The 22,346-nt window shown below is 38.0% G+C and overlaps 1 protein-coding gene across 14 annotated transcripts in view; it reads right to left on the bottom strand.

Moving 5' to 3' along the window:
* elavl4 (ELAV like neuron-specific RNA binding protein 4) overlaps positions 1-22,346 on the bottom strand; it is a 108,501-nt gene that overhangs the window by 46,270 nt on the left and 39,885 nt on the right. For 11 of the 14 annotated variants that reach the window (XM_088598985.1, XM_088598983.1, XM_088598980.1 and 8 more), the window contains 2 exons: positions 7,538-7,624; positions 2,426-2,666 (listed from right to left, as the gene is read on the bottom strand). In XM_088598985.1, the coding sequence (XP_088455111.1) occupies positions 2,426-2,666; positions 7,538-7,624 (328 nt within the window). The remainder of the gene's footprint in view (positions 1-2,425; positions 2,667-7,537; positions 7,625-22,346) is intronic. The other 3 variants (XM_088598990.1, XM_088598995.1, XM_088598991.1) reach the window with 1 other exon arrangement.

Raw genomic sequence — 22,346 nt, 5'->3', positions numbered from 1 at the left:
TCTAACCAATGCTCCATTTGTGTGTGCTGAAGGCTATGGTTCCTACACTTCCTTAATATATTCCATTAAATATTTCTTTTCAAATTGTGTGTCATCTGGAGCATATCAGGTGCTTCACCGGGACTGTGTTTACGTAGGAACTGACTATATGAAGGTACCTTTCAGAAACAGCTCATTTTAAATTCTGTATAACTTCTGGTCTTTAGTATTGGATCAACCTATTGAGATATACTCAACTGCTGTTACATTCTTGATTTGATTGTTGATTAAATGGAGTTAACATCAGAAGAAATATTGAGTAATATTTTATAATGATTATAACTTCACTCTTGCAGTACAGGTGCCATTGTGCCAGTGTAATGAAATGCATCTATTATCTGGATTTATTGTATTTAAAAACATGAATAATGATCTTCAGTGTATTTCAAGAGTTGAATTAAAAAGACATACTGTAAACTACAGTAACATAATCCTACACTCAATCATAACATACTGTATGTGAGGATACACTTGAATTTATTAGATAATTCCAACATCACACCAGCAAAAATGTAAAAAGGTAAAGCGAAATTGTGATTATTCAGCTGAATAACTAAACACATACTGCACATTATGGTAGCCTCTGATTTGGAAAGGATCAAGTGCAAGTAAGGGAGTCTACAATCTGCTAAACTCGATGGGAATTGGTGGAAATGCATGAATTTGAAAGCTCCTGACACCCTTGATGGGTTCAGATCCATCAACTCTGACAAGAGATTAAGCAAAAAATCGAAAACTCATCTTCACCAAGTTCAGTTGCTGAAGTTACACTGGGTGTGACGGAAACATCCAGAGTATCGAAAAAATGCATTTATGGAGTCTTTTCAAAAGGCAGAACAGAGCAGTCCTAAAAAAACTGCGCTGACAAATTAAAGGCGATAACATTCGTCTTGGTGCTCAAAGCTTGGGCTTCAGCATTTCACTTGAACTTTGACCCCTAATCTCCACCTATGTCCGCTATTCAAGAGGTGATGCTTTCCAGACATACAGTACATAAGCTCAGTGCTTTCCCTTTGTTGCTAAACTCTTTGTTGCATTATCCTGGCCTTTTAAATAAGATTATCAAGCGCAGAAGTGTCGCTAAGTAGGATATAAAATGTAAGCCATTATCTGGTATTATCTCAGAATAGCCTCCCCATCTATCTGCTTGCCACCCACTCACTAGTCCTGGATCAGATGCATTATTAGCTGGAGAATGCAGTTTCCACACCTCTGCTCTCTGTCTAGCTAGGAAACTCTGGGCCAGCTGAATTCTGGCAGTCACATCACCGCCCGTAAAGGGCCAGAGAGAATGCGAGAGAACTGATTCCAATCAAACAGCTGCTTTCAACCAGGGTGCAGTAAACCACTCGGGTATTTTTTCGCTGTCTCCGTGCTTGGCTGCCTCACAGCTCTCTATCACATGAAAAACGTTTCAAAGTAAGTTGATTGATTCCGCACAGCGATCTGAATGTGCTCACCGATCTCATGAATCTGGATTTAAGAAACGTGTCTCAAAAAAGCTGATATTTTTATACCTATACCATCTTGTAAAAAATCTGAGGCGTACAGTAGACCTTGTTTTTTATTGCTTTCATTGCCACAAAGCAAGAGCATTTAACTGTGGCTCACAATGGCCACAACCTGTCAAGTAAGTATGAGGCAGCATACTGTGTTTTTACTTTTCACAAAGGGTATAATGAAAAGATCACAGCAAAATCGAGAAAGTCATTTTGATTGATATCATCAGCAAACCCAAATCTAGGAAACTCACTCTGCATCGTCTTTCTTTTCCTTCAAGTTTAGCCTAACAAAAGTGACTACAACTACAGTTTGGAGCAGGTCATTAATCAAAAATCAGACCCTGAGGTCACTTCAGAGACAGACTCTTTTCCTTACTTTTGCTTCTTCTTTTGATTTGGAAATCCAGCATGGCTTTCCAACTGGTGAACCTGCATTATTTCAGCAAAATCAACTTCAGGGGAAAGACAAATAATATAATAATCTGAGAAAATATATTTAAATCTTATTACTGTCTCCCAGTAAAGCCTCTCTCACGTTGCCAGCACTAGCCAGTTCTGCCTCACAAAACTTATTTCACAGGGATTAGGCAAGAATAAATTAAGAAAAAAGTGAAAATGTAATACCTATTTTGCTTTGCTTTTGATTGCTTTTCTGTAATTGCTTGAACAATAGGGCAATAACAAAACACTTATTACAGGGAACTGTATGAATTTTTTAAAAAATGGTGAATGGAAACGCCTTTCCCCTCATTTCCTCATATGAGTGTTTCTTCTCAGTCCAACAAAAACTTGGAAGCCAATGTGCAAAGAACAGGCCAGGGCTCAGTTTCCATCCAGGTGTCTCAGTTTAGCCCCAAAGCCCCCCTCTGTCCTCACTGAGTTACCTGTGATCTTGTCCCGGACCAGCTTGCAGGACTCAATCTCTCCGATGCTGCCGAAGAGGCTGCGGAACTCTTCCTGGGTCATGTTCTGGGGCAGGTAGTTGACGATAAGGTTGGTCTTGCTGTCATCAGTGGAGCTGCCAGTCTGCATGGGGGACGGGCAGCTCCGGCTGTTGCTGGAGGGCCCGTTGGCTGTGGTGGCCGTCGGGCCATTTGTGACCTGAGGCTCCATGTTGCTGATTATCTGGGAGGAGAACAAGAGAGGCCACTCAGTCCAGGAGGTTGAAGAACCAGGATTGTGGCCTATATTTGCACCCACTGACACGGAACTGCTGTCCCTAACAGCAAACAAGTACAGCTTACCCACAGTGCCCCCAGCCCTGAAGCAAAACTAATGAAACCCCCGAAAAAAATACTTCTTCTCTACTTTTGATATAGTCAAATCTGAATCCTCTGGGACACAGAGTTTTTCAGATATACAAAGTCGCCCTTTCTTGAAATATTCAGGGAAACAATGAGAGCCCTTCAGCATGGCTTTGCTGTCATGTGGAACAATGTTTGCGGCTCGTTTAGCAATCTGGTTGAGGAGCAGGTGTTTGAAGTAGAGCTGATCACCCCTGGGGAAAGAAACTGAAGAAGTCAGAGTCTGGTGCGCTTATCTTCAAGCAAACACTTATTTTAAGATTCTGACTTCCACCAAATGTATTCAGCCATTAGCATAAAATGTGCGTTTAATTTTATAATTTGAATCATCGTTACAGAATGCTAATTTCTATCACCCAGTTATCGAAGCTGTGCAGCTAAAGCGTTGCGTGTCGGATGTGCTGGTTTTGCTCACTGTTGTTTTAAACTCTTTAACTACATCATTGTTGTTCAGGTTCCTGTCTGCCTAACAGAACATACTGTAATAAAGGTTACAAATGAGAAGAGGCCATTCAGTCACTTCTGTCCTGTTTTGTAGATGTTATCTAATGGGGCCCAAGGCTGTGTGTGAGGGGATAACACTACAGCATAAAAGGTTTGAAAATTTCATGCAAAGCCCAGAAGAATATGAAAACATGAGGAACGTTTCTTCAATAATTTGATCAGGTCAATGAACCTTCCACAGTCTTTCAAATCTTCAGCAGAGATATAGAGATATACTGTATAAGGTTCCCTTATCCTCATCCCCTGCCAGTTTGATACCAACATATTTTGATTTGAGTTTTACTTAGATAACTGAGGTAACACATTTATGTGTATAAGTGTAGAACATAGGAGGTTAAACCGAAATTTAGATTACACCATTATGAAAAAACAGGATCGCAAATTCAAGGGATTTAAATACATTAGAAGTGATCATATTGGTAACCCTAACCTGTTATGTGATATTCAAGCCAGTTAACTCCTCATTAAGTCTTAATTAAAAGTTATAACTGCAAAGAAATAACTCATATTATAGTTTTCAGAATAATCTGAAAGCCTAAAATTAGAGCTCACAATAATATGTAAAGTATATGTAACATATTCAGTCAGAATGTTTAAAAAATCGTGTTTAAATAATTTGGCCAAAATAAATATTTTGCAAACTTTAGTATGGGAAATCTAATAAAGATATTAACGATAAGTGAAACTAAAAAAGATTTTTTCCCCTACAAATTGTCACCATCTTTTCTACATTCATGGAAAGTGAAATATGTTAAGCACAAAAATCCCTAAATGTTTTTTTTTATCTAACTTTAAACCCTCTCAACAATTTACTAAAAATAAATTGCTTACGTTACATTATTCAATGATATGTTGTTTCCCATTTCATAGCAATAACTCTTATTAACAAATTTGATAATTGAATCTCCGAATACTGGAAAATATCATTTTGTGAAATCTGTTTTGTCATTGTGTCAGCTTTATCACTTGGATTTATACCTCTAATAAAGAGAGAAACAATGGGATAAAAAATATTCAACCATATAAATCTATATCAATAATTCTTTCTGAATCTGTTTTTACACAGGTACAGTAGTTGGTTTAAAACCGAGGTATAAAAATAAACCTGTGTCAAATATACAATATATTCTTTGTATGCCTATAATCAACACTGGACACCTATAGCATATGGGCTGTTGGTGCAAATGTATTGTGTCCATCCAATCATGTTGTAACTGCTTCATTCAATTTAGGGTCATGGGGGAGCTGGAGCCTATCCCAGCAAGTAACAGTTAAAAGACAAGGATGTAATACATCTTGGTGATCAAATACTTCATTTGAGAGAGGACTGTCTTTCAGAATATACCCAGATATTTAATTAGCAAAGTGTATCAACTAATGACTAAACTACAGCAGGTGATAAAGAAATGCCTACACCCCCTTTCATCTGTCAAATGTTCCGTTCTTCAACTTAAAAATAGTGCTACAGGGACTCACATTATAGACTGTGCAATATTGTACAACTGATGCTAGGATTACTGGATAATAGCTTCTAAATTCTATTTTCACAAATTGCCAATAAAATCTGTGGAAAGCCAGTCACAGAAGATTACAGAAATATGAGAACTGACAGATTTAACATGGGTTTTGGCATTCTGTCACGTAATTTAGAATACAGACGACATAATTTTGCTTAATGTGCTTTTTAAAATTATATAACCCAAAAGACTCTAAGCAAAATATTCAAATCAGCTGTGTGAAAATGACAAAAAAATGCTTCAAGAAAACATCAATGCACATACTGTAGCGGCAAAAAAAACAACAACAACATTTGTAGACAATACTGCACTAGTAAACAGCTGGTCCAGGCAGACATGCAGGTGGAAGTGTAGAGCAGTGGTTAGGCTTCTTGACATGTACCTGAAAGATTGTGGGTTCAAATCCTTCATGAGACACGGCTCCTGTGCTTTTGAGTGAGGTTCTTCATCTGAATTGCTCCACTAAAATACCCAGCTGTATTAATGGGTGTGACTGTACGTTGCTCTGGATAAAAGCACTAGCTAAATAAGTAGTTAATAATGTTCCTCAATATTATATCATGTTTATGTGTGAGTAGGGCACTGCAAATACTTAAGTATAGATACTCAAATATCAATTGCTAAATTTGAAGTTCAGTCTACTTCCAATGTGTTTTATGTTATATTTTCAAAATGCGTCAAAATCTGAAATGACTTTCAATCTATGAAAGGACAAGACACCTGAAGAGAAACTCATCAAGTTTTTTTAAAAATTTTATTAAGAGTTTTTTTTTTCATTTATGAAATGTGTTTATGATACCTGCAGAGCTTTTCAATCAAAAAGCACTCAAAACTCAACAGGGCACCAGCCTTAAGGTTTCAAGGAAAGATCACATCTTTCACCATTAGTTCAAGCAGACTGCCGTGTCTTTTTCCAAATTAATCAGACCCTGGTAACCATTCCTTTTCCTTTGTAAGTCCTCTATACACCCCTACAAGTAATGGAAACTACAAATATTTCAATTTTATATATAACACTATCTGAGTGATGAAGACAAAACCTTGCCATTGATAAACCATTTGTTTCTGTCTTTGCTATATTTATTGCTTTAATACAGTGCCAACATTCACATGACTAAGCTTCAGTGTCAATTTGAGGTCAAACACAGCCTTCAATAGAAGGCTCTCGACTCCCTATCCTGACTTGATTCTTTTTTGCTAGGCTCAGGTAATGATATGTTGAACCCTGATCCATATGAACTCCTGGTCAGTTTGTAGCACTGACATCACAAGCAACCTTATTACTTTTCTAATCTGTCTGAAGTACTTTAAAATGTGAACAGCTTAAACTGTTAACTTTGATCATGGGCTGCTTGACATAAGCCTAAATACTACTTCAAACATCAGAGTAGCACCATATGACTACACCTAGTCTGTGAGGTGTCTAACTTTGTTACAGTTCCTGAGATATACAATGTTAAGAGTCTAGGCTCTATGCGCCGGATCCATCTTGCTTGGGAAACATATTAGCTGAAGCGGTTCAAAGATTAATCCTACCCACTGCAGGTTAATTTTATATTTTCTTTAAATAAAGATTTTAAGTAAAATTACCATTTGCTCCAGACGAAAGAGAGCTTACTACTTGTGTGAAAATAACAGGGAAAGGTTAATGATGTAAATCTAGTAGGAAACAACGTAGGTGTTAAAAAGAGGATTTATGTTTCACTCACTTGAGTCTACTTGGGAATTAAAAAATTGTTAATAAGTTGTGCATCAGACAAAGTCAAATATTACCTGCTTCAACATACTGTATATGTAGATACACGGACACATCTTAAGTAAAACAAAACTGGCTGATATAGCCTAATTAATGACAAATAACTAATTAATTTTGGCAACATGACAGTTTCAGTATTAAAACCTACTGTAGTTTTATGTATAGAGAACTAAAACTACAAATGGTATGCTCATTAAGGCTTTGAGAGTAAAGGCCTGGAGCCTCAGGAAATAATTGCCCAAACCATTAAAAATAAAAATCATTGAGTAAATGTGTTGAAGCCGTATCAGTGTAAAAACACTGCCTTCAAGAATGTCTGTAGGTGGGAGTCTGAAGAGAAGCAGTTCGCCTGCAGTTCTCCAATTTGGGTAGGGGTTAGCCATGCAGAGATGTTGAGAATCCATAGGGAGTGGGTGTAATTCAGGTGTGATTCATAGTGTATTTATGTCCACAGAACTTTCCATTTCTAAGGGTTTCCCGAATGCTGATAACTTTTTGGATACATAAAATATGTGTAAAAAGTAGCCTTCTAAAGTTATTCAATTCGGTCTCAGGTTTTGTTCTGCTATCTTCATTTAAGAGTCTTTACAGGCCCAACACACTTTAGAAAGAAACATCTTTACAAGCAGGTAATAATTAGGCAGAACAACTGTACATAGCAGGTGCAAATTATGCAACTGGATTCCAAGATAGCTGGCCATTACTTAAGCGTGCAAAATAGCATCTAAACAATTTAATCCAAAACATCTCATTTATGTAGCAAATTGTATGTTTTCACACGATAGAGATCTCACAGTTCTACCCAGCATTAGTCTTCACTTCCAGCATCAATGCACGATCTAGCACCACAACAGGCTACATCAGAGGGAAGCTTAGCACCGCGTTTGAAAAGGCGATTTGTGACTGTCTCCTTACCATCTTTGGCTGTGTCAGCATTCCCTTCTCTGCCCAGCCCTGCAGCTGTGGGAGCTCTGCCTGACGCCACTGTGTCTCTGTCGATCCCTAGGAGGTTTCAGGTCAAGATTTAACATGCCGTTCTAAAGGGCTAGCCATTATTTCAAGCAAAACCCCACGGTCACCAATAACGCCAAGACCCACCGATGACCCTCTTCTCACACTGCGTCACTCCGGTTCCACTCAGCACGGCAGCCCTGTTATTTGAGCCAGTCCTAATTCGGTTTGGATCTTCTAGTTGTTTTGTTTGTTTGTTTGTTTGTTTGTTTTTTTGCCGTTCCAGTTTCCCTCACGTTGCCGAAATGTCAATTAGCCACCGGAGCGAACCGTGTGAGAACAGACCCTCCGGGTTAGGTAAACAAGGTTTTCGACAAACCTCCGAGGTGAAAAGGAGCATGCCGAATGAATTGCAGATGTGGTACTGGTAGCTAAAGCAGCCAATTTAGGAGAAAGGTGAGACCATTAGGGTGACCTTTTGTTCTGGAGACAAATGAAATTGGAGAAATGCACTGAAGAGCATCCGGGAAAACAAGAGCAAAAGAGGGAAGAATCATTTGAGCAACTGGAAAGAGGAGGGGGGGGGGTCATTCAGATTCTTTTTAACTGTTAGTTGAGATGTGCAAAAGCTGCACAATCAATTGTATCAATTGGCAAAGCAATATTCCAGTTTTGCGGTATACCGTTTGGATGGCATAGGGAGTTTGTATTATTGAAACACATCCTTTCCTTTCCAGACACATCTCTTGTTTTAGCATTAGTGAAGACCGAGGGCTGTTATATATCACAGTTTTCTTTGTGAAGAACATTGTACACATACATTTTAAAGAGGATGGTTTGTTATGTAGATCTACATTTTACCAGGCTATGACTAATCCAACACCTTGCTATTCTTCGACATTATGAACATCTCTGTACTTTGGGGTCAAATAGATATGTGAGATCATTAAGCTCTCTGCCAAGCCCGGCCTGGCCTCCTATCCATGGTGGCTGATAACTGGTATGACACAGTCTACAACCTCCGTCTGATAGCTGACCCTGCTGTTCTCCATCTCCTGCTCACAGTACAACATGCCTGGGGGCTTTCAGTTACATTACATACAGAGTTCACCTCAGATACTGCTTAATAACCTGTTCCAAACAATGTTGCCAGTTGCTTTTTTATTTTCCCTCTGGAGATAAAATGATTCGTAATGGGTTTCAGTGAGTGAGATAAGTTTTAAGTGACCTCTGTAGATGAAACCCACTGTTTTATTTTTGAACTCCAGCTCCAACTATAATTTCAGGGGGGACAACTAGGCAAGTGCATAGTCTTCCCGCTTGGAAAATCCCAGTTTGGGAGGCATTATGTATATCAAGGAATTAAGACAGAACTAAGACAGAAGTGTCAAAATTAGAGTATCAAACGGAAGTCATTCTTAGCCCCTATACAGTAAATCATTCTTAGATGAGACAAAACATTAAATCATTTCCCGTCACATGTCTCTGTAATGGCCCGACTTTCAATAAGAAATGTTTGTATTTCACTGGTGCAAAATTCACCCCCAGCTCAGTGTCAGCAGGGATGTGATACCAGCAGTTCAGGGCTTCCTTTTATGTTCAAGGCCATTTTAAGCCTCAGGAGTATTGTTTTACTAAATGCTTGAGCTTACAAAATTAAAAGAAAAAAAAATGACTGGAAAGCAAACACAGAAAAAAACAGAAATGTGCAAACATTGACAAATCATTCTTCATTTTCACTGGCTTGCTTCAATCTACTTTGTACTACCACCAGGGGGTTAAAGCATGTGTGATCCAATATAAATGAAATCAATCAAAAAAAGGCCATGTTTGACTAGATCTCCTTTGATTTTAGTGAGTGGGGTCCAAAATGGGTCAAATATTGAAGGACTAGTGCAGCTGAACAGGAGCCCTTATACCAAGTATTTACACTTTGACCATGGGAAATTTCATCAAAATCAAAGCAGGTTGAGAATTCTGGTGACGAACTTCACATGAAATTAGCCTTCTTATTTGGCCTGTTTTCTTGCCATTTGAAAATTTAAGATGCATTTTCATCATTTAGCCCAGTATATCTTATCAATCGTCCTGTGTTAGTTGCTTCATAACCCATTACAAGCTCTTTACATCTGTAACTGGGCCAGAGCCTGATTCAATTCATTGCTCAATATACAGTATGTAAGGAACTTGCTGCCTTGGGAGGGCGTGTGGTGGGAAAGCAGGAGAGCTCATGCTCTTTGGCAAATTGTCTCCCCTGTAAGTAACTCGCTCTTATCAGACATAGCTGGAAAGGGTAAAATATGCTGGTTAATTGAGGATGAATTGTGGTCACTGAAGCAGAAGTAGTTTGCAGCAAGGAGTATGAACTCTGTTTAAAGGGTCTGAATAAGTGAAAAATCAAGCATGCTCATTAACATAGAATTTCCTTTAAAGTATATTAACAAGCTTAGAATAAAATGGATGCAGAGATGATAGGATGGTAGAGACAGGGAAAAGATACTGCATGTAAAAAAAGAATTTATGTGTGTATATATACTAGTAGTATATTTACTAGTATTGTTCAAACACTTGGGTTATTTCAATGACAAATCAGCTTTTAATGCTTGCGTATATATACATTTCATATATATACATATATTTTTAAATGTTTTAAAATAATTCACATTAAAGATAAATAAAGTAGCAAATTCTTTACATATGTTACATAATGCAATAAAAGAGTTTATGATTTTCTAGAACTATTGAAGAAATGTCATAATAAAGTCATGCAAAGCATTCTAGGACATCGTTTCCAACTTTGCATAATAACTACCTTATTAGTAATATATCGATAACATGTTAGAAAAAAATCCCTTTAAATTCATAACACTGAAAATAACCCAAGCAGTTGCAAAGTACTATGTATAGACATATACATGCAAAGGTTAGGCAGTTTTATTAAATGAGCTATGAAGCTCAAACTACTAGGTGTCAATTAGGGTTTGAAAACACGTACACACATCATTCACACAAGAATCTCAGATCACAAGTACTGTATGTGGAAACGTTACATAATTGCAGTAGACAGTGGTTTTAATCTTGCGGCTTTGTATGGACAACACACTGATATACAGATATGTGTTAATTACAAGCAGATTACTTAAGGAATTGAATTTGATCATAAACTGTTATACTTTTCCTGAAATATTTAAAACTTGCAAACTAGTGTAGTTAATGCAACAAATTATGCGTAAATTACTTTTATTTCTAACCAGCCCCTAGCAGTGCTGAAGCTGCTATCGATGAGAACGTCAACAAGATCATATTAACCAACTCTGCAGAATCTTTGCCTCCCTACACTGCATCACATCTTCACTACAAATAGCTGCTGAAAAATGTCCTGTGTCGGACTTCATGTGTAAAGACAGCAGAATATCTGCTTATTTCCCAATATCAGACCAAAAAAATACACTGTTAAAACTTTAGGTACTTTCCAATGGAAAATTATAACTCCTACATTTTTTCCCAGATTCACCTGTCCTATTAATTTTGCTTAGTTTTCCTAAAATATGCATTTCTCTATAGCAGCTGCTAAGGAAGTATAGAAGCTACCTTTATAGTTGTGTCTGCAGCCCCTCAGAGATAAACAATTTTATTTACCTCTATTTAACCAGGAAGTCTCACAAAGATAATCACTTTCTCAAGAAAGACACGGGGGTGGAGGGTGGCTCAGGAAATTGAGTTTAATGCCAACCAAGAAAGAATTTACGTAGGCCAGATTTTCTGCCATCGTCATGCTGGCTAGAGGCTTCACTGCTGCAGCATATAATCTCATCTCCATAGAATGTTCCAGAACCAAGAGCTCATTTCTGCTGAATACTCTAAATGTTAATTAAAAAAATTAAGCTTGAGCTTTCTACTCATCCAGATGTCACTTTCTATAATATGACAGGTCTCAAGGAAAAGAAAAATAAGAGAAATAAAAACTCTTGTGAGTTCACAAGACCCTCGTGTCAACAAAGACAGAAGACAGTAACATGAAAAGAGGTCTTACAATGTGCTCTTAGATATTTGTGAAACATGAACGTGTTCCATTATGTAGGAAAAAATGCATTGCAAACAATGTACTGTTGAAACAGAGAGTAATGTTACTAAGATAAACAAGAGAAAAATAGGAATTTAACAGTATTGCCTATCACATAACTAAATGTAAATTACCATACATGTGGCTGTGTAGTACAAGTGAGTTTAATATTTATACACAACGCTGCACAGGATGGTTCATAAACTGTTTAATATTGTGAAAGCATCTTGATGACTGGTCGCACATCAGCCAGCACTGCCGAGGTTCCGGCACTTTCTGTCACTCTGGCAACCGCAGCTGTAAGTCTAAGATGATAACGGGTGAAGCCACTCAGCTGACCAGTATTAGTTGTGTGTATGGAGGATTCTTGTAGCAGGTACAGCAATGTCAAAGTGAGCCTGATACAAGTAAAACACAGAACATCTGTGTGTCAAATCAAATACTCTCACATGAGATCCAGTATTCTCAGGGACTGACTGAAGAAGAGTCTGAATATACAATACTTTCTGAGGAAAAATTCCAAAGGCGTGGTCTGCTTTCTCAACCGCATTTACAATTGTGCTAAATGTTTTCCAGACAGGAAGCCCTATTCATATTTACACTGATAATTGAAAATCAAGAACAATGGGAAATTTACCTAAATTGTCGTGACAGTAAGAAAACACCCTTCCGTGCCATGTTGTTGAAACCAATACCTTTCAAGAAACGGCTGGATGCGATTCTTGGATCAATTAACTGCTCACTACCAAAAAGACTAGATGGGCCCAATAATCTCTTCTCATTTGTTACCTTCTTTATGTTCTCAGTTAACACCTTCTCTTCCGTATCTGGCCACGGGTTGTGATGAATTGCAGCACTACAGCACTGCTAAACTTTCACAATTCCCCTCTTGTCTGATCTAGGCTAGAAAGCAGATCACCAGAACCACGACTAGGCTGATTACTGCCATTACAGCTATCAGGTTTACATCCTTAAACAGCCCTATCTCTCTCTAGAGGTGTTCTTAAGTCACAGGTGTACTGCTACAAAGCCCGCAGTCAAAACAAGCGAAGGCGATCAATTTCCACTGACAGCGCTCCAGCTCGCGCTGTGACATTGCAGTGCAGCAGGACACCACAGCATCAGAACTAACTGCCAACGCCTGGCACACTACGGAGGTCACCGAGAACATTTATTCAAACACCACGACAGAATTTCATTGTTTTGCTTCGCTTTTGGTTCTCATTAACTGCACACCCTAGTGGACAAGAAACATCAATATGTGATGCTTTAATACCCATCTTCCCTCATCACCTGCAGGGACTCATCCACAGAGTTTTAGGAGTTAATCTACTTAAGCCTTGCTTTGGTGCCATGAGCGCCTAGTGTAATACCATGCAGGTAGCCTGTCACTTCTATTATCCTCTGTCTAGAAGTCTTCCTAAATAAATCATCTTAGAAGTATAGCATTGTAAATACTTTGAATATTCTCTTATTCTTATAATTATAATACGTTGAGAACATTTTAGAGGCTTACCAAATTATTGCTGTAGATAACGAACTTTGGTAACTGCTAAAATCCCAGGAGCATATTTTATTTTAAATTCAGCAAACTTAAATAGACAAACCAAAAAACACATCCAAGGTCACTAGCTTTTAATACGTCTTGCCATAGTAATTTAATTGCATCAAAAACACTATAGTCTTTTTTGTCTTTTTACCTTCATGAGTAGAATGAATCTCTACTAGTTCCTTTTACATTGAGATTGAAATAAATATAAAACACTAAAACTGTCAATCTGTTGACCAAGGTGACCAAAGTGATTAAAGTAGTAGTCGGTTTGGCTATATATTGTTTGGTATGAAAAACAACATGACAAATCTCCTAAAGGAATATAATTTCTTCCCATCCTTGTTGTAAAAGACAAAATGGGAGTTTTTATATCACAGGAAAAGAATCAGCAGTGGATGCTGTATAATTGATTTATTTTTACCTTGTAAGAGACCTGAGCTTGGCATTTGCATTGAGCCTTTCAGTATGAGACAGAACTCCTGTGGATTTAAAAGATGTAAAAACATTTCTAGTTATGTAACTATTTTGATAGTTAACAGTCCTTTTGGGAAATTCCTTTGGTTTTACAAGATGAGAAATTTGACCAATTCTCCTTTTCCACGAATCAATGCATGGGCAAAATCACAATCACCTGCCACTCAAAAAGCATCTTGTCTTTGCCTAGTCACATGTTAAAATCGGTTATGAAAAACCAACGGGAATTGAGAAATAGTACATTTAAGTACCATTTACCAGGTCCAAATTTTTTTTCTCCAATTCATTTTTATTTTCCTTTCCCTGCATCAGAACATCCCAGTTTTATCCATATCATGCAAGCCCGATAGGAGCCTCAGCAAATCAATCATTAACGTAATCTCAGCCCATCGCAATCTCGGTCATTTCCAGGACGATCGATAAAGGTGCCTGCTTCACAAACGGACTGCGACACTGCATAATAAATATTTTGGTATGTAAGCAATTTTTCATTTAACTTTGCTCACTTTTCTACACAGAGCCACATTTTGCAGGATCAATATTTTGTTTTTCCTCATGGCGCTTTTGTTCTAATCTTCATACGCTCTCTGAGGTCAAAGGGCACTAAGTGGAATTGTGCTGCCGGGGTCAGTCTGCAGTGAACGGACCTTGGAGAAATGATATCCGCCTGAGGTGACCCTGGACCTCCTCTGCCTTTTCACATCCGAGTCTTTCATGTCTTGCATTACTAAATGAATGACTGGAGCCCTCTTTATCCTACATCGAATTTACTTCTCCTGGCTGAATTTTTTTCTCCAACACAATTGTACCTTCTTCAAATTCCACAGGTAACTGGGGTGCATAGAACTACATGAAGATACCTGAAATATGCTCTGAGGAAAAGAAACAAAGGGATTGATTTGAAAAGCGGACTTCTGTTTAACCATTTTGAAAAGGTACTCATAACTGTTGTTATTCGGTTAGGACACCATTCGGTTTTTAATATCAACAGCTAACGAGAACCAGGACTTTTTAGAGGATATAAGGTATAAGGTGACAATGCTATCTTCTACAGTATACCAACTGAACTTTATTAAAAAAAACTGTGAACATGGCCATTCGCTTTCTGCTAGGTAACACAGACAGCTCTCCTTGGTCTCATGGTGAAGCATTCTTTAAGCCATAAACATTTAAAGATCCAACTCTGACCAGAAACACATCCTACTGCATGACATGGAGAACTAAAAACATGAGAAAAATACCCAAATGACTGCCGGTGGATGTTCCCATAATGCAGACCAATACTCAACCACGGGTTGTGGACACACACAAAGTAAAAAAATAATCTTCCACTGAAACAGTGTGTAACACAGTATGCCACACCGTCTCAGAAAAGCACATGTTCCGCCAGTGAAACAAACAGCAGCTGCTTTAGGTTGTCAAGTGACTTAGAAATAAATGGTATCAGGGCTACGTTTCAAGAGCTAGTCATGGAGGGATTTTGTATGCAGCAGAAATTCTATTGTACCTAGTGAATGATTTCTAATTGTTCCAGGTGTTCTCTTCAGTATGTTTTTTTCCCATTCATTTCTAGAACAAAACTAATTTAAGGCAGTGCTAGCGCACACATCAAGAAAGCACTGGAATGTAACAGCAGCCTCAGTAGACTCTTGTTTTGAATGGGCACAGAAACCTCATTACAGTGATTTTGCTGCAAAGAACAAAGCACACTATAGGAGGCTGAAGGGGACTACGAATCACACAGCACTTTCAATTACTGCACAATGTACTAAATTGTGTAGGGAATCCTGTGCTGGCCTTAAGGTAGGCATGATATCCAATGTAATGGAATTCTGTTTCTTCAAAGTGACAAATAGGGGGATAATGTGGCAGAGCAGGCAGAAGGCCATTTGCTATGCATCATAAAAAAAAGATCTGCAATGTTTCAAAGGGGAACAGAATACAGTACCTTAGAATAAGTTAGAATGATCTCTTCACTTGTGCCTCTGTGACTGCTGCTTGAGATACAAGGCCCTTGCAGAAAGACAAGTTTTTCTTTAATTGCAGTTCTCATCTGGTGGTGTAGTAATGTTGCCGGATTTAAATAAGTGTTTAAAAAAATGGTCTGGAATGAGCAAGTTTCTTGATCATTTCATGTCAGAAAAGACTGGCCAAGGGCCATTAAGACTCTTTTGTGACTCAAAAGCAAAATGGAAAAGACCCTCCTGTATCAGATAATATGAGACAATAACATGGTTAACTGCAATGTGTACCAGAGTCACCACAGGTCTGCCCTTGCACATTGGGTAACGCCCTGCTATACTTCTGCACCAACAGAGGCTTGAAAACCTGCAAGCATCTTGACTGTCAAATGTCAGTATGATTCACGTAGCAAAAAATATAGCGAAAGGTTTTCTTCATTCTTCCAATAAACATCAGACAATTGCTCAACGGCTCTTGTATAAATGTATGCAATGTTTTGCATGTACCAGCTCTGTTACATGCAACCCTAAAGTCTGTGTACTGTATTTATACCATGGCCTTATCCTCAGTACACGTTCAACAGAACGTTGACCATTCCTTCCTACATCTTGTTTGACTCCAGAACTGCGTAGGAGATTCTGAACATGTAATTAAAGTTTACAGTGAAAATTCTCCGGTTTCATATTTGCAAAGTCACGCTGTTAACTGGTACTTGTTTGCTCTTTTGAAGAGTATTGCAGTGAACTCTTCTAATGTATTTTCCTTAAATTACACTGCAGGAGAAAAAAAAAGGCCAAGTGTAGCTTCATCCACTTCAGAATGTAATTACATTATAATATATCCATCCACCCAACCATTTTCTAACTGCTTTATCGAATACGGGGGGAGCCGGAGCCTATCCTCTGGAAGTCAGTCCATCACAGGGCACACACAGACACAAATACGCACACACTAGCATTGCCATATATATCGAACTCAAGTAAAACATAGTTTTCCCCCTTATGAATCTGAACTGATATGCCATAATTCTCCAAAATAAAATTAAACCTAGTCAATAATACATGATGTCCTCTATATTGCAAAGCTAAACAAATATTTGGAACAGAAAGTTACTTTTGTCATATTAAATATACATTATTCATAATGGTGGTCTCTCTTTTAAAAAATAGAATTACTGCCTTTATATATTACTCTCTACACTAATTTGTATTTTGTTTTGCTCAATGTAGTATAACTATTTTTTCATACAGCCAATTGCCAATTCTGTTAAAACTGGGTAATGTCTTTGGTGCCCACTCTGATGAGAATGTGGACATCTGGCGTGTTACAGGCTCCACAGACCCTGACAGGAGAGTTAGTGCCAATTAGAGGAAGAGCGTACTCTCAATGAAAGTCACTTGCCCAACTGCAGCTTCCCACAAAATCACAAGAATGGCTGTTTGGGGGAAAACCAAGAGAACTCCCTGATAAAGGATACATCAATGCCAAAAGCTTCATATTTCGAGTGATACTTAAATGTACTTTACTGCTATGACCCGTATCCTTCCTATGAAACACACTGTCCTGACCATCATCTATGTTTCAGACCCACAATACTTGCAGGTCAAGCAGAGACTAATGTACCAACAACACTACAAGCTCACAGGCCTTTCTATAGCTCATGTACTGTACTTCTAAAAATCTTCACTTTGGTGTGTTAATGGGGCATTTGGAAAACTAATCTGTGGATTTATATTCTGTTGTACTCCTTGTTCTGAAACCATCTTGAATGGCTTTGCATGAAACGTATTTACATTTTTCCACAAAACAAAATCTTAAAATTAATTTTCAACTTCAAGGGAAGGATTGAATTTCTTAATACCTTTGTAACATGTGATGTGCTATTTTGTATTTTCTTTGAATCTATATGTGGTTGCTATATTTAGTGTATCATTAGTAAAGGTTTTTAATTACACTAGCCTGGGTTGAAAGAATGCATTTTCGTTCTAAGTACAGAGTAGGAAATTGCCTATTTAAAATATTCTAATAGCAATCATAATGACTTAACCTAAAAAAAGACATATTTAATGAAATTACTGCTTTTACACTCTTTCAGGGATGCTTCCAGTCATTAGAAAGTACTGCAAGTTTAACTTATTGTTCAATTCCCTGTGTCCTGCCTCAGTTCAGGCAAATGCCTTGATAGATTAATAATGTATCTTTGGCCAGAGTTTCCAATCAGTTCTGGAGTTTTTTCTTCTTTCAAGTCTGCATTAAGGATTTCAGATTGAGCATGTTATATGATTTCTTTCAGACTTCTTTTGTCCACTAGATATGATCTAAAGAACTCGTTTTGCAGTGTGATGTATTGGTTGTGAAATCCCCCCAGCTGAAATAATCAATCACATATCTAATGAACTAGAAAGACAAAAGAAAAGTTTGAGAAGTCTGATGTACTTTTCATATCATTGATGCCTTACAAACCCATCAACAGTCAAGTACTGTACGCATTACAAATTCTATCGCCCTTATGAGGTCCACCATGCTGCAGATTTTCTAGATCTTTTTAAATCAGCAACAGCTTCTGAGTGGTGGAGAAGAGTGAATTAATCCCATTTACTGTAGCGGTAGTTGTACCTATTGATCTTAGACTGTGACACCTAGAAAATCTTCAGGATTTTCTCAAGGACTGATGTTGGGAACAGTGATCTGATAAAACTCATGGGTTAGTTCATCCTGCTTAAAACAACCAATATCCTTAGCCTACTTCATGTTGCAATGGCCTTAACATGGAGCATGTCATGGCTTGCAGATTATAATGCAAGCTGTCCTGCTGTACAGGATCATTAGTTGGTCTTCAAGAATCATTTCAGCAAGAAGATGGTAGTACCAGCGCTGTGTACTGGAATGTATTGTACAGGGTGTCCTTAGCTTGCAACTCTTGCCCTAGAAACAATCACACTGGTAACTTATGAAATACAGAGTCAATGACCACTGAATTGACAGATCAAAGCAGTATACTGTAAATACAATTGGCTCCACCACCTGTTCCCCTGCAGAACACTTTTAACAATCTCGTTCAATGGGAAACCTGCACATCCACCAGTGAAAATATTCAGTCAAATATAGGGTGAAAGTAATTTTAATTAGTAAATGTATAAAGAAAAAAAGGTATTCTATTTGGATTTTTTTGTAAATACAGTAAATGTAAAACAATGCAATCATAGTACTTTATAACATAATGAACAAATCTAAATTATCCACAACAAATATATTGCTTGATTTCCTTTAGAAGGGCTTTTCTACAACTATGCAAGATGATGGCTGAGAGAGCGTATTTTGTGCATGAGTTGGTTCAAAAGAATTCAACAAAAGAATTTGGAATCTACATAAATGACTAAACCCTTTGTGTTCTGCTACCCATTTTAAATTTAAATCAATCATTTATTTTCCATTTCGTTAGGTGAAAATAGATTCCAAACAATAAATAAAACTTGGAAAAATTATTGAAAGTCTCTTTAATAGGAGTGATGAGCAACGCTAGCTATTCTTATATTCAGGTTAAAGTCTCTAAAGTGTCTGTAGCCTAGCAGTGAGAATCCCATCTCCCTCAAGAGGTTCTGAAATAAACTGTGCTTTTAATTAAAAAACTGAATACTGTATGTGCACTTGTAAGGATCCTGTCTTTGAAAGCTGGTAAGCCGTGGAGCCCGTGTGGGTTTTTAGCTCATGCTGCAGGTCACAATGAGTTGAACTGGAAGTGCTTGTGATGGTTACCTACTGCTCTGGTCCCTCGGCACCTGCTGTCAGGCTAGGTCTGCACATGCACAAACACACAAGTGTCAGAGAGTCTATTAAGATTGCCTGAATGATTTGCATCAAAAGCTAAGAGGTGCGTGGAGCAGGTAACGGTCCTGTGTCTGTTCCAGACAACAAAAAATAGCCTGGAGAATTAGCTCACCTACCCCAGGAGTGCAATTCTGCAGAGCCCCTGCCGCTCGATCTACCAGTCTTCTGCCTACTGATCCCTCACCAGCTCACGAATCACCATCAATCCATCTGCAGTCGGAAACAGGAGCTTGACTGCCCTCTTTTGCAGCTGAGCTGGGAAATTTCTAGTTTAAAAAAGGTGGCTTTGTTTCATGACGAGGTTTATTCCTTTCCACTGTGATGGGAAAAGGCCTGCTTTCAAGCTGATTCCAGAGGCTTGCAATGTGAGTGTTTTTTTAAGTAATCAATGCATGCCTAGCAAACTGATGGGAACCTAAAAGGTAGTAATTCCCAGTTCAAAGCTGCATTTTACTTTGTCAACACAAGGTGTAGTGAGAACAGTCTTGTGGCCAGTCGGGTAGCTCCCCCTGATGCTAAAGATTGTATTCTAACTGTAACATGAGCAACTAATTTGGATTCATGGCCTCCACCTCCAAAACACTATTCATGCATACACGCTGTCTAACTTCTAATGCATTTCAAGACAGCAGGAAAAGAATTGCTTCATGTGGACAACAGCTACAGTACATACGGACATATTAATGAATAAGAGCTGTAAATTAGATTAACTCTATCTCTGACCCTGCTCCAGAGTGCTGGAGACTCGCTCCCAGAAAACAAATGCATCTTCCTGCAGGAACAGTTCCCTGCGCTTACCACCCCGATTGCTGAATGTTTCTCTGTTTCAAAGCATAAAGTCACCCATGCATGGTTAGCTAGTAAGTGTCAAATGATTTTTAAGTGAAAACCAATTGCTGTCCTTCGAGTATGCAAAAGGAAATCAAACAGCACATCATGCATGTTGTAAGATACACAGGCTAAGCACTAGCATAATTTGTAATGCAGACACAAAATCCAAAGCAGAAACTGAAACTGAGTTAATGGTATATTTGTCAGGTTTTTGATATATGAATACAAATCCTTTCGTAACTGTACAAAGCAGACTAGAAATGTGTAAAGAAATTGGAAGACAATTTCCACTCATCCGGACAAGAGATTTCAAACGCACAGGAGCTAAAATGCATACGGACATATGCACTAATGAAGGCTGTACAGCGAAGCACAGCACCATAAAATGCAATCATAGTTTCAGAAGTACACCTTTCAGTACAAGACTTGCTTAGAATGTAAATGTTTCTACATTTTTTTCTCCACAACCGCTACTGGATACTGTGCCACATGTATTCACACTGCCATGAAATGCTTGCTATTGCAGGTTTCATTGCGGTTGCTCGCCTTGTCACACATTGCAGAATGTGGGTGCTTTTAAATTTAATTTTATATTTGACTCTATAAAATGCAAAGGATAAAGACCACAACATCACCTATGTTATTTGTGGATTTTACAGTGTTGTTTTACTGTGCTCAATATATGTCTTCATTACAGTGAGACCACATCCATTACTGAAGTGTTCTAATGGACAATATATAATAAAAAAAAAACATCCGTACATGGATACTTACAGTATCTAAAGAAATGTAATACACATTTTCATTGTTTTCTAACAATGAACCACATAACTATCAGCTACTTGCACCATTATTTCCCGGTTCTAAACTGGGTCGTAGGATGCAAATTATTCGTACTATTCTTAATACATATTTCCAGACTGCTATACATACAGTACAGTATATAACAAAACCACCATAGCAATGGACTGTGTTTATTTTGGCTTTCATTTGTAATTGTTTAGCCACCAACTGTAATATTGTTATTTTAGTGCCTTTAAAAACTTTTTAAACACAACCAATCTCAGCTGTTTTTCCAATTTTGGACACCAGGAGAATCCCAAAAGATGCTTAGAAAAAGCACAAAATAAAAATCTAGAAAAGAACTATAGGTGCCCATTTACATCAAGGGAGACTTCTTTAGACAACTTCAGATTAAAATGGTTATGTAATTTGTTTATGGGAGAGTAACAGCTCTTTTAAAAGGGCACGCTAATATTTCCAGATAGTCCGAATCCCAGCAATACAGAAAATGTCTCATTAATAAGCAAAGAAGCCAAGTCCACTAGGTACACACCCTGCCCAAGAGTTGTGTAAGAAAATAAAAGGTTGCCAACATGGAACCTGGCAGATGTGCATAGTATATACAGTACAACAAACAAAAGTAATCTGAAAGAACTGTTTTTCAGTTTTGTATTCAATAGAAAAGTGCTGAATTTTCTTTTTTTATGCACCGGGTAACATTAGAAAGGTCAGTCCCTTATTAAATTGCCAAATACAATTTGGCATTCTGCATTGTTTGGTGAGGAGAAATGTCTACCAGGAAGGTAGAGCTCTTCTTTCTCTCTGAAATCTATACAGCTGTACAGTCTGTGCTTTTGGCTGGGCAGCCCACTGTTACAGTCCCGCAAAGGAAAGGAATACGAAGATCTATGCAGTTTCATTTATGTTTTGGTTGGGAAATAGCTGCACGATCGCTCAACTTTTTCTCCATTACGCCAGAATTCCCACCTCATTACTCGACACATCTTTATGAACAGCCTGTTTCTTGACATCAAATAATACCAAAGAATTAAAACCTGTCTAGCTCTGACTGAAAACAGAGGCTTCTTGTGGCTTTGAAAAACAATGCATGTACAGTATAAGGATGAAAACTTGAAAGCATGCATAGGTTGGCTTTCCGAATGGAAACACCATTAAAAAACTGCTTTTTGTTTCAAAAACAGAAATCAAAAACAAAATGTCTCTCTCAGCCGCAGCTGGACCTACAGTATACTGTAGGTAATGACACCATGTAGTCATAA

Source organism: Lepisosteus platostomus, chromosome 11 (genome assembly GCF_059453375.1).
Source record: "Lepisosteus platostomus isolate fLepPlt1 chromosome 11, fLepPlt1.hap1, whole genome shotgun sequence".
In the NCBI taxonomy this organism is placed as follows: domain Eukaryota; kingdom Metazoa; phylum Chordata; class Actinopteri; order Semionotiformes; family Lepisosteidae; genus Lepisosteus; species Lepisosteus platostomus.
The sequence above is the reverse complement of the archived record's forward strand: the minus strand, read 5'-3'. Positions and strand labels throughout refer to the sequence as shown.